A 13,489-nucleotide genomic window follows, 5' to 3' on the forward strand; every position below is an offset into this window, starting at 1 on the left:
CTTCCATCTTACCTATAAATTTGAACCCATCTTTATTGACCCATTTAAGGGTATTTTACAATTTTTTTTTGGTATGAGATCCACTTGATGCCTGTTATTTACTCATAAAAAGGAAAATGGTTAATTATCATCACTTTAACAATGTCTCATAAATGTTCCAATTTTTGCAATATCCCCTCAATCTACCATTGGGATTGCAACGTCTCCTTCCACAACCAAAATGACAAAGATACTCTTCATAAGATTAAAAAAAATAATAATAATAACAAACCTATTTTCTTAATTTTTTTAATCTTATAAACGATATTTTTGTCATTTTAAATCGCAAAAGAGAACGTTACAAGCCTAATGGAAGACTGACGAGGCAATGCAAAAATTAAAACATAGAAAGAAAAAAAATTTGCAAAAATAGTGGGTAGTTAGAGGGAATAAATGAAATTTCCCCAAAAGAAAAAGTATTGCTACAGGCTCATAGCCCTTTCATTGCATTTACAAGGCACTAGGAACAAATTCCATGGTTTACTAAACGTTTCATGTTAAAGATACAATGAACAACCAACCAAGAAAGGAAAAGAAAAATCTCCCCTTGGCTTTATTGCCCAAGCCAAGACTCAGTTTTGAATACACTACCCATAGGTACAAAAAATGTAAGTATGATATTTTCAGATGAAGTAGAAGTAGAAACAAAAATGATACAAATGCAATTATAGGTGATCATAGAGAAGTGCTTGGCAAGGAACCCATTAAGATGACATTGTCACTGTCTTTATGCTCCCTAGTCTTTTCCGGTTTTGCCCTTGCAAACAATCCAGTGAACAATCCCACAGACAACCCAGAGTCGGATCTCTTACCCAACAAGTCCAAAGCTCTACTAACCTCACCACTAGCCCTGTAGCTTTCACTCTCTTCCACCCTGAGGTGTGCCCCACAAGGGCAGTTTGTGAGCTTTCTGAAGCAAGGCTTATGGAATAACGATTCACAAGATGAACACCTTTCAACCTCACCTGCCTGTTGATTATTTTGCAGCTCAGACTACGTTATTATAAGAAAATTATATAGTATTTCCTTTTGAAACATAAAGCTAATCAAACCAAAAGAAGTGAAGAAAGCATGCAATTAATTTTGTGGTGTATAACCATAGCCATTGAACAGAAGCCCACCTGAAAAGGAAAAATGAGGGCAGAAGGGTCATTACAAGCTTGTCGAGCACCGCAGGGTACTCCCACATCACAGCATATGAGGCATTGCTCTGTAATATGCTCCGTGATTTTCCTTGAGACAGTTTCCACCATGACAGGTAGTGCTGCCAAAAGAGTTGAAATACATTGTGAAAGCATATAGATGTATTTAGAAAAGAAAATACATTAGGTCACTGGTTAATATGCTGATGATCTACATTCAAACATTGAATTCACAAGGATCTTTCTTTTAAAAAAAAAATTAAAAAAAATTGAGGTCAAAGTTATATGTTAAGAAGTGGCAGATTTGATCCTCGGGGAAAAAATCCAGTTAATAGGCTATGACAACAAATGATTATCATCTTCCAAAAGTAAGTATAATGCTGCACTTACCAAAGGTGGCAAATTGGTGCTAAAAAGCTGACCTCTATAACAAAAAGGTAAACCAACTTACAAGAAAAGGCAATTAATTGCACCTTAAATGTTCCATGGACATGGAAGTCTTTGGTTATGTTTCCATACCATTTAAAGACAAAAGCTGTATGATAATACATAGAATCAAAACTGTGGCAGATCACCAAATCAACAAGTTTATATCAATATAACATATGGACAGACTGCAAATGTCATACAAAAAATGCAAAAGGAGGGCATGAAATTTTGTAAATTCCCAAAAAAACATGAATTAGCAATAATCTAGTAATAAGAAGCTAACCTGCAAAGGGCCCTTTGGAAAGATCAATAAGGTCTCTAAGTGCAAAAAAATCATTGCTTTCAAGAAGATATCTTCGAGACCCAAGTCCTTTGTTGATGGTCCTACGAAATGGACAGCGAACATATGGAAGCACGGTTCCTATTTTTTTCCTGACACCCATAACATGAAGCAGGGCTGGGACCTTTGAGAATAGGTAAGGATTAACCGCACTAACACAAAGCATGGGCTGCAAGATAAAACTCATTATCGACATCTATCAAGGCCACCAATAAAGTTAACTCGAAATTGAAAGATTAACTTGACTTCTAAAACATGTGAAGTGAAAACTGACTAAAAAATAATTAATCATGCATGTGCAGTACATCTCTTTTGTACTTCTCACTTTTTCTTAAAAAGTTGCTGATATGCATGTATATAATCATGTATGTTCCTTCCCAAACACAATTAAGTGCATAACATGTCCAAGTTGAGCAAAATAGGACTAAAATATATAATTTAAGCCAAAGATAAAAGCTTGTTCTCTATATCCCCTCACAAAGCCATTTCAAAAATCCCCTGGAATGAGATGGGTATCCAAGCTCAACAATTTATAAGCCTAATCTAGTTGAACATGTGGAAATTTCAGGGGGGAGAGAGAGAGAGAGACATGAATGACCTCAGAGCTATGACCAGGAAAAGGTAAGATGTTTAGACTAGTCATCAATTCGAACACATCACACAAAATATTTTTAAAAAAATGCTTTCAATGTCTACTATGAGCTTTTCTGCAATGCTGGAGTAATTTTCTTTACACAAAGGAGGCCTCAGAGTTGGAGATAAGGAACTCTGTTCACATAACATGGTGGCGCATACATGTGATATATCCTGCTTACCCCAACAACATTGAATCTTACTCATTGAATGTGATATAACCAGGTGCTGCGTACATGTGAGATATATTACAAGAAGTATATGTAACAATATTCTTGCTTTTTACCAGAAAAAAGAAAAGGAGCACATAAACAAAAGTTAATGTTTCTTACTCACTGAATCCTGATAATTTGTATGCACTGAGAAGCTATAAATAACTAGATTCAAAACCATAAGAGTGAGTGCCTGTCTCTGAATTACCTGGTCATGAATGGATTCCAGATACGATTTAGCCAGCTGAGAAACTGGATAGTGAGTAAAATCCCAATGATGCAAAACTCTTGCTGGTAAGACTGCAGTCTCATTTGTATGGCACGAAGAGCAATATAATTGAGAAGTGTATTCACAAAGTCGAGGCTTACCCCAACCAAATGTCTGTACAAAGTCTCTCACCAGTGTCTTTCCATCATCAAAATGTTTGTGGCATCCAACACAGTTATAATGTTGAGCTTCTAGCATCTGTTTCATTGGTTTGTAAGGCTGGATTTCAACAATAAGTGATATAGTCTGCCCTAAAGTGGAAATATTTTCTGTATCTGCCCTTCCAGCAAAAGAGGTAGACGGGGGCACCAGTGTATTTGACATAGGAGAACTGGGAAACGAATCTTGAGGGGACAAAAACCAAATCAATGCAGTTGGGGGACTGGATAAAAAACTGAAATGGAGAATTGAACCTAAACACTCTTGAATAAGAACACTTCTCTCTGCAACAACATCAGGAGATGCATTCCCAAATATCTTTCTGGATTCCTTTTCTACAGCGGACCAGGGAGAAGGTAGAATCCAGCCGTGATCAGCAAATAATGTTTTCAACTGACGATATAGAGCAAAAAAATCACGATATCGTCGTTCAACCTCCCATTGGTCCTGGCCGCTCCACACTCTTATTTTATACACAGTGTGTTCCTTCACTCCAACCAGTCTTTCACTAAAAGAGACATCCCCCTTCTTCTGTCTCGCACCAACCACTTCAACCCCATCAATTCTCATCAGTAGGTGCTGAATGAGTGGGGAAGCATCATCTGTACCAGAAGTAGAAGCAGTCGACCCACCATCTCTCAAAGGCAGAGACAGCTCTGACTGAAACATCCTATTATCCCGAGAGAACCTAGCTTCAGAAGTCTTGCCAGAGTCAAGTAAAATTTCTTCCATGTCATGTACAATCTCATTGCAGAATTCATCTATATCAATATTTTCTGTCTGCAAAATTGAGTGAAAATAAGAATACCACCTGCTTAACCGGAAAAGTTGAAGAAACACACACAAGATTCCTAATGGAAAAATTCAGATTTCCAAATCAGGCAACCATGAATGGTGGTTGATCAGCTATACATTTGCACGAGGCAATTGGCACATCAACTAAGATAAAAGATCACTCTACGTGAAAATTTTAACAAGCTAGAGTGCCAAGCAAATTGCAACAATACCATACGAGCTACACCTAGATAATTACTTGAACTTACAAAGTCCAATATAGATTCAAATTTGTTAATGGAGGAACCAGATTCTAGGAAACAAATTGAACAGGAACTATTTGTTTGATTCAGTTCTTTAAAATTCCAGGTTGCAGCATCAACTTTGTGCATTTTATTGAAGTATCTAGAGTATTTACAAGTTTCCCATTATCACCCAAAATGACTCTTTTATAATACATGTTGATATCATTTTTAAGACCTATATCAATATATTCACTGAAGTATCAATATTAAAATGAAATGAGAATCTAAGTGATTTAGTCTTTCAATTATGAACTAGAACATTGCAATAGGAACATTTGCAATCTACTTATAAAAAAAATTCTAGTTATTTACTTGGCTGCAAACTGCCAAAAAACATGAGTACAGAGAAACTAATAACTGACCTGAATTGGCGGAGGATAGTCTTCAAAGAGATCTGCTGAAACAGGAGAATTATTTGAAATTATCCTCACCTTATTTTCAGAAGCTGATGGGAATGACATTTTATCATGGTCTTCAAATAATTTGACGTTTATGTTTTTGAGAGATACAAGTGAATGGGAAGAAAGTTGATTTGTTGTAACACCAAAAAGGTCCAGCTTTTCTTTCGATTTACCGAAATCTTGATTTTCTAAAACTCGACTGCCATCAACACCAATATCGTCTTCAGTTTTCATAAATTGATGCTCCCTTTCCATGCCACTCTCCACAATGTTCAATTCCATCGCCACAGGTATTTTTTCTGCAAGTTGTTCCAGCTCCATTAGGAAGGCATTACTAGCAGAACTTTCTGCTTCACCAGCAGCTCGAACTTGATTGTTGGTAAGAATAGTGTTTCTGACATCTTCTTGCTCTGGTTCATGGAAATTAGAAAAACCAGTTGGCATCACGGAAGTACTTTTGGTATATCCAGCCAGTTCATCGCCACCTCGAACATGATAACTGGCTTCAGGAATGTCTCTCATATCTTCTATTATCTCTGCTTCAGCAAAATTTGAAATACTAGTTGGGTTCAGAGAATAGCTATCAATATCATCAGCCAATTTATAATCATCTTGAACTTGTTTCCTAGCCACAGGTATGCCTGTCACAACTTGTCCTTGGTCTATTTGATCAGTAATTGAAATCCCAATGGAGGTCTCAAAATTTGAATTCTGAATGTCTCCCTCAGTTTCAGGATTCTGTTCCCTCTGATCCTGGAATGCATCCAAGGCCAGAGAACCCAGGGTAGTTCCCTCTGTTTCTTGCACAAAGTCATCCCAGTCTTCTGAACCAAATGCCACAGATGAGTTAATAAGCAACGGATTTTCATTCCCCTCTTTTGCTTCCTGACCATAATGCATCTTTCTTTGAACATAAAAACGATCCCTACACTCATCGTCTGTACCATAATTATACATTGAATCTTCACCCTCCGAATGCTCATATCTCGATGACGTCCCATCCTCCTCTTCCCTCTCTATCTCCCTTCCATCAAACTGCAAATCAGATGGCAAATTCAACCCGTCATCCCCTTCAACAACAAACCCAGATGATGAACCTACTCCAACCCCATCCCCATGTTCCTCACCAATGGCCTCTCTACCAGACAAATTCTTATCACTAGCTCGCAACATTCCCGACTCGCCTTGTTCTCTTGACCCTATAGAACCTTCTTCATCACCTTCACCATATCCACCTTCTTCACCTGAACCATCATCCCACCCTGCAACTAATCCCGACACACTTTCAACCTTCAAACCCATCATTTCATTTGACATATCATGTCCCTCAGTATCATACAATTCCAACCCACTCTTTATCAACCTCCCTTCTTCCTCTACCCTATTCCCTTCTCCAAATTCAACATTTCTATCGCTTAAACACTCGTTACCGCAACCCGAAACCCTCTGGTCCTCTCGATTCCTATCAAACATCCCTCCCAAACTAAAACCTTCCGAACCACTATCACTCCTCATAGACCCTAACAACTCAGACTCAAGTTCGCAATCGTTAAACGTCGTGATCGAGCTACGCATACTCGGCGTGCCCATCGCCGAGTTCGCGCTGCAGTAGCGCTCGAACTCTGACTCTCCGCACGACGAGTACTGCGACGGCGATCCGGGCTCCGCATCGCCATCGGCATCACCCCCACCGTCCGATTTGGGTTGCGGGAACGAATCGGACGGGTCCGTAGAGGCGAGTTTGGAGGCTGCCCCAGGAGCCCCCTCCCCATTGATCATTGGGAACTCAGAAACTCATACAAAATTTTTAATTCAAGAAAAAGAGGGGGAAATCAAACCTCTGTAGAATGAACCGACGGCTGCGATTTGAATCGGGTCCTTGCGCTTGGATTGGAAGCATAGGGTTTTCGTACGGGTTTGAATGATTGGAGAGAAAGAAAACAGTAGGAGGAAAATGAACCTGGAGAGAGTGAGAGACAGAGCTGACCTTTTGCCGCTGTAGACACAGACAAACAAAAATAATTTATTTAAGATTTCTTCCAATGTGGTTGGTTTGAGGACTACGAAAATGTCTTACGTTGTTTTCGTTTAGATAAGCATACACTTGCATCTCTCCGATTCGCTAGTAATTTCAACACATTATTGAATTTATCTCTTGTCAAAAATTGACAATACTTATGTCACGTTTTGAATTCAGGTCATATTAATATTATTTATTTTACTAAGTGGGTCAGACTCGTCAACCTTAATTCATTAATTTTGTGTTGAGTTCGTGCCTAACTCGATTCATGTTATTAAGCAGGTCAGACTAGTCAACCCTAATCCGCTAATTTTGTATTGAGTTCGTATCGAGTTCATACATTTTATAAAAAATTGTCAATCCTAACATAACATGAGAAATTTCAAATGAGACAGGACATATAGTCGGGTAGCCCAACATTTACATTTATTTGGACATATAGGTCTAATATGAAATATCTCGTATTGCTTGTCCAAATTATTTGTAATTTGAACAAATAATTGATAAAAATCCCAATCCGTTTCGTTTTGAGCTTCTTCTTTTTCTTTTTTTTTCTTTTAATGTTCTCATCTTCCTCTCTCCTTGAATGTAATGTGATGCAAGAAAAATTGGTTGGTTACATTTGTCGAGTTCGACTTGGTCTTATTCAAGGTTTAAAATGAAAATTGAGATATTCATATACACTTTGAATTCAATTTATATAAAACTTTTATTCAAGTAGGATTGATTTATTAAATAAATTGAACTTGATTTGAACTCGGTTTTTTTTTTTTTTTTTTTTTTTTTTAGGGTCCATTTGTGATTGCGATTTCAACAAGTGCAATTTTAAAAATTGCGTTTTTGAAATCACTACTTTTTAAATTTGTGCTTTTTTCAAATAATTATCCCCCAACCTGCTTATAAAAATCGCAAATTTTTTTCTTAATTTAAATTTTTTTAAATCGCCACGTCAGCCCAATCAAAATAAGGCATGTGTCATATATGATATATCCTAATAACAAATAAAAAAATGAATCCAAATAGAAAATTGAAGCCAATCTCTATCATTTTCATTGCATACATTATCATCCAAACCGTTTTCGAATTGGTTCCAAATTATAATAAACATATTATAAATATTTTGAGGAAAATATCATCGGATATACGTAAGATCATTGGATAATTTTAAGAACTAAAGAAGAGGAAAAAGGGAAAAGAAAAAGAAGAAGCCGCTATTTCTGATATCGCTTTTATTGGCACGAAAACGCTACACCAATTATCGTTTTTATTAAGCTCACCTGTCTAAAACCCTAACCCCCTAAACCCAACTTCTTTCTTCTTCTTCTTCCTTCTTCTCTCACACTCACATAGAGAGACAGAAGAAGCCTGGTTGGTCATCCATGACGATGGAGACCACAAGCGAAGAGTCCGGGCTCGAATCCCTACAGCGCCTGAGGGCCACGGACCCGCCGGTGTGGTTGGCGCCAAGCCCCTCGCTCTCCCAAATAGCTCGAACCGCCTCGGAGCACCTCTTCGCCTCGCTCAGGCCATTCACGCCAAAAACGCCCTTCGACAAGCTCTTGACCCAGGGGTTCGACGCCGAGCAGATATGGCAGCAAATCGACATCCAAGCGCATCCCCTTCTGTCAACTATCCGCCGCGAGGTGAAGCAGTTCGAGAAGAACCCAGGAGAGATCTCGAAGCTCAAGAAGGTTTTAGAGGTTGAGAAGAAGGAATCAAATGGTGGGAGGAGTGTTGTGGAAGAGGAAAGTGACGATTTTGATGAGGAATTTGATGGGTTTGATGAAGAATTGGATGAGGAGGACGAAGAGGGGGAGGGAGAGAGTGAGGGTGGAGAGGAGGACGAGGAAGGTGGAGGTGGTGGGATTGAAGATGGGTTTTTGAAGATAAAGGAATTGGAGGAGTTTTTAGAGGAGGATGAAGCTAGGGAATATGGGTTAAAGAAGAAGGACAAGAAAGAGGAGAAGAAAGTTTATGGGTTGGGTCTGGATGAAGATGAAGATGAAGATGAAGATGAAGATGAAGATGATGAAGACGAAGACGAAGACGACGATGAAGATGAAGATAATGAGGTGGGGGTTTTTTGAGCTGAATTTAAAATAGTTTGATTTTTTTATTTTTTTTTTTGAGAATTTTGCTTGATTTAAGTTTCATCGTGGAACTAGAGTTTGAGTCATTATGGAAGAATTTCTAGTATTTTTTATGTGTCAAAGATTTTTCTTTTTTCTTAGGTGGTTATGGTTTTGAATTCGGTCTAGAAGATGCATAATTTTGAAGTGTCTTGATTTTGATGATCTTTTTTGTGGGCTTTTAACTCGTTGGCATTTTGTTCTTCTAGCTTGGAGTTTTTGCGCATGGTGATGATGAAGATGCGGACAAGTTGGCGAGGTGCTACTTTAATTGTTGTTTGCCTTTGGTTTTGTTTTTCTTGTTCATTTTATTGCCATTGGTTATCATAAACTGCTCCAATTCGTTATAGTCATACTGGTATTCTTTAGGAAAATTAGCATTTTTCACAGTCTAGTTATGTAGTTGGAAAATGCAAATTCTTTAGAGTGATTCTGCTTCCATTACCAAGGATGCATCGTTGTAGTGCATGGGAGTGTATTTTTCAAACTCTAGACGAGAGATTTTCTTTGGGAGTTTATTTTTGAAAATCTAGATGATACATTTTCTTAATATTTCCTTTTCTGGGCTTTACCCGTGGATATGTGGTTTTCAGTTATGGAGATTTTTTTGGTGCTAAGAAGAAAAAGGCTGCCAAACAAAAATCAAAATTGAAAGATGGGTCAGAAGAGTCAGACATGGATGATGAACAAGAAGATGATGAGGCATTTGAAAATAAGGTATTGTTTATTTCTATATGCTCTTTACAGTTCAACAAAGTATTGTGTGTGTCTTGCTTATTAGTTGTGAAATCTCATTCACAAGCATGAATTTTAGTTGAAATAAATCTGATTTATCTATATTTTATTTATGAAGCAAGAGACTGTTTCCACCCATGAAAAAGAACTTGAGAATCTTCGATCTAAAATAGAGCAGATGGAAAAAGCAAACCTGGATCCAAAAGCCTGGACCATGCAGGGAGAGGTAATATTGTCATTCTGAAAGTCTATTGTTAGACGAACTTGCATGGGTTACAATTGAAGTGAATGTGGATATGACTCAAATCCTTGCATCTATGGTTTATAACAACAGGTAACTGCTGCAAGAAGGCCATTGAACAGTGCATTAGAAGTTGATCTTGATTTTGAGCACAACGCAAGACCTGCCCCTGTAATAACTGAGGAGGTTACAGCAACACTTGAAGATTTGATAAAGAAAAGGATCCTTGAGGTAGACTCCATTCGTTTAATACATATTAGTTGGTATTCCACTATTATGTCATCAAATTATACTTTTATTTGGGCATTAGACAAGGATAGTCATATGACACCAGGAAAAATAGGAAGCCATTGCCTTTTGTTTTATTTGACATTACTTATTGCAGCATTAGTTGCTGTTGTGTAGATCTCTCCAGGATACTAATCAGGAGCAATCTTGCTATGATGTTTTTAGGGGCAGTTTGATGATGTTCAAAAGGCTCCTGCGTTGCCCTCTAAAGCACCGAGAGAAGTTAAAGAGTTGGTAAATATTGTGTACTGAAATTAAGTCAATTTTGTGGTTTGGTTTCTATCTAGCTTTAGTCATGATGATGGAAATCACTTATTCAAGCACTTTTCCTGTTGAAATATGCAGGATGAGAATAAGAGCAAGAAGAGTCTTGCTGAAATCTATGAGGTTTGTATTTCCCGACATCATTCATTATGGAATTACTCTCCCTGCCCCACTTCTCCCTTTTGTTTTGCCTTAACTTCTGGTTATGTACACTGGATCTGTAATTTGTGACCTTTAGTTATGAAGTCAATAATATGGTTTTTTCTTCCTTTAATTACTTAAAGTTGCAAGCATTATGCATCTATCTTTTTAATTATTTGCAGGAAGAATATGTTCAGAAGACAAATCTGGCGTCTGCCTCCTTGACATTAAAGGATAAACAGAAACAAGAGGTACAAATTTTGATTTTTTAACTTAAATATTTACTGCAATTCCTAGTTATTCCATCTTTGTCAATTATTGTGTCTTAGATAGGTAGCTTTCTTATATACTCTCTGTGTACTTGGGGGCGCTATACGCTTTTAATGATATTTCGATTGAAAAAGTATTGTGTCTTAGTGTACTTATGATGCTGTATGAACTTCCCATTTAATAGTCTTGTCTTGTCAATTTTTTTTTTTTTTTTTTTTTCTTTTCTCCTTCCATACTTGATGTTTCAAGTTGTTATCTTTGATCAGGCAAGCATGTTGTTCAAGAAACTTAGCTTAAAGCTGGATGCTCTTTCTCATTTCCACTTCGCACCCAAACCTGTATGCTTCTCGATCTCAATCATTTTAATGAACATATAATTTAGGCATTATGTTACTTATCAAAAAAAAATAATTTTTGGCATTATGTCATGAACGTTTTGTGTCCTTTTCTTTGTTTCCTATGTGTTGTTTTGGACAGGTTATAGAGGACATGTCTATAGAAGTAAATGTCCCTGCTCTAGCAATGGAAGAGGTAAAGAGTTTGCACATCTTCACTTCAACATTTAATTTGCTCCTTATTTAACAATAAAGTATCATATATGGCATTTCTTCCATGGGCAGATTGCACCTGTGGCAGTCTCGGATGCCGCTATGCTGGCTCCTGAGGAAGTGTTTAGCGGCAAAGGTGACATTAAAGAAGAAGCTGAACTTACACAGGCAGAGAGAAAGAGGAGAAGAGCTAAAAAGAAAAGGAAATTTAAAGGTAATTTTCTGATTCTTAAAATGCCAACTTTCTGTCTTTCTCTTTTGGTCATTTCTCTACTTCTGGTCTTGACATGAATTGCTCCCCCCCCGGGGAAAAAAAAGAAGAAGCTATATTGGAGTATATTCGGCCAGTTTTTGCTTGCTCTGGCAAACTGTTTGTTTATCTCATTATGTGTTTTCCTTTGAGTTTCATATGCCAATTTCCAAGTAAATTATTAATTTTGGGATACATAATTACAGCTGAGGCAGCTAGACAAACTGCAAAGAAGCCACGAGACAACCCATCCCTAAACCATGATTATGGTAACCTTTCTGACTTGAGTAACTCTCATTAAAGGAATTAATCAAATATCATCCCTTACCCTCAAACTTTTTGAAACTGGCAGACAAAGAAGGAAATGAGATCTTGCATACGAGTAAAAAGTTGCAAGGGGCTCCTTAGAGCCTTCCTACTTCGATTGTGGTTACAACTCAAGGACAGATAAGGTAAGGGAAAGCCAGAGAAGGAAGGGGAGGGTGGGGTTTCTTCCCCGAATATCGCATTCCCCCGGTCGTAGCTTTACCCTTTTGACTTCTGGTGGAATTGTAAAGAAACCCACAGGAAAGAGGATGAAAAGGGTTGAAGCATCATATCTTTTAATAGAAAGTCAACTACTTGTCATCTATTAGAATTCTGAGGTGATCAATTTTTGGTATGTAATTTAGTCTCTAAATTATTTTGCTATCCTGGGTGCATGAACATTCTATTGAACGAGTATATTTCTTCATGTCAGTTACATTCTTTTATTCAGCTTATATTTTGTTTCTGCATAAGCAGTTCCATTTGTTTAGCATTAGTTTCTAATCCTTTCTGCCTTGCGGCTTTCCCGCTGATCATTCCATTACATACTTCTTCGACCCTACTCTTAGGGGGGGATCCATGTGAAGCAGACCGGCAACCAGAGATTCCCAAAGGCACGAACGGAAATAAATAGGGTTTTATGCGAGGCAAGCAGGCGAGTGAGCGCCTTGTTGCTTTACTTTTAAGTCAAAAGGCTAAACAAAATGTACTAGTCGTGAGACTTTTGCTCGTTATTGAGATGAAAAGGAGGGCGATGGACTATAATAATTCCCACTATTAAAGCCCATGGACTCTAAAGGTGTGTTCGACGCTGTTATTTTATAGAGAAGAAAAAAAAAAAAAAAAACGATTTTAAACCAAATCACATAAAATTAATTGTTTGGAATTGTACTTTTAAAAAATTGAAATTTGAAAAATTAGAAAAAATTGCAGGTAATGAGGTATTTTTTTAAAACGTACAATTTTAAAAGTTAAATTGCAATTTTTGTCAAACACTTATTACATTTTTAAAAATTATATTTTAAAATTGCAAATTCAAATGAGCCCTAAACAGCCGTGTGATGGCCAAACAATTCTTTACTATTTATTTTCTTTAAACACTCAACACTTAATCAAAAAAACAAAAAGAAAAAAAAAAAATGCTACACACTCTCATATTCTTAAATACACTCAATGACATGACATTAAAATCGACATTAAATTATATATATATATATATATATATATATATATGAAGCATTCTAGGAGAGTGCCTAGAATGCTGACACTTGTCAACTTTGAATAGTTAAACGATGAGTTTAATGTTTTGTCTCTTTCTTCTTTCTTTTTCTTCCTCATTTCACACGCAACTAACCCACTCTTCCTCTTACTTTTCTCTTTCTTTCTTTCTCATTATCTCCACGCTTCCTGCCTCACTCCTTCCCTCCCCCCTCTTCTTCTCACCCACGGTCTCCCTCTCTTCTTCTTTTCTCTCACACCTGGTTTGGGTGTTGATTTTTGGGTTTTTTGGATATTTTTCTCTCAATCTTCTACACGCACACTCACGGCTTGGGTATTGATTTTTGGTTTTATTTATTTATTTATTTATTTTTATT

General features: G+C 37.2%; 2 protein-coding genes across 3 annotated transcripts; one reads left to right on the forward strand and one right to left on the reverse strand.

The window, feature by feature from the left end:
* Positions 1-445: 445 nt before the first annotated feature.
* LOC132174899 (uncharacterized) lies at positions 446-6,745 on the reverse strand. Of its 2 annotated transcripts, XM_059586639.1 has the most exons (5): positions 4,664-6,736; positions 3,004-4,002; positions 1,894-2,119; positions 1,161-1,303; positions 446-1,008 (listed from the first exon to the last, which is right to left on the reverse strand). In XM_059586639.1, the coding sequence occupies exons 1-5, from the start codon at positions 6,479-6,481 to the stop codon at positions 715-717; spliced, it is 3,480 nt and encodes a 1,159-aa protein (XP_059442622.1). In that variant the 5' UTR covers positions 6,482-6,736; the 3' UTR covers positions 446-714. The 2 variants fall into 2 exon arrangements, with proteins under 2 accessions (XP_059442622.1, XP_059442623.1); XM_059586640.1 differs by lacking the exons at positions 446-1,008; positions 1,161-1,303 and having other exon boundaries at positions 1,903-2,042; positions 4,664-6,745.
* A 1,202-nt stretch (positions 6,746-7,947) lies between these two features.
* Positions 7,948-12,326, forward strand: LOC132176538 (M phase phosphoprotein 10-like). The gene is made up of 13 exons (XM_059588776.1): positions 7,948-8,794; positions 9,061-9,110; positions 9,445-9,568; positions 9,705-9,812; positions 9,921-10,058; positions 10,281-10,349; positions 10,461-10,502; positions 10,703-10,771; positions 11,057-11,128; positions 11,268-11,321; positions 11,411-11,552; positions 11,795-11,857; positions 11,941-12,326. The coding sequence occupies exons 1-13, from the start codon at positions 8,102-8,104 to the stop codon at positions 11,994-11,996; spliced, it is 1,680 nt and encodes a 559-aa protein (XP_059444759.1). The 5' UTR covers positions 7,948-8,101; the 3' UTR covers positions 11,997-12,326.
* The last annotated feature ends 1,163 nt before the right edge of the window (positions 12,327-13,489 follow it).

This window comes from Corylus avellana, chromosome ca3 (assembly GCF_901000735.1).
Source record: "Corylus avellana chromosome ca3, CavTom2PMs-1.0".
NCBI lineage: Eukaryota > Viridiplantae > Streptophyta > Magnoliopsida > Fagales > Betulaceae > Corylus > Corylus avellana.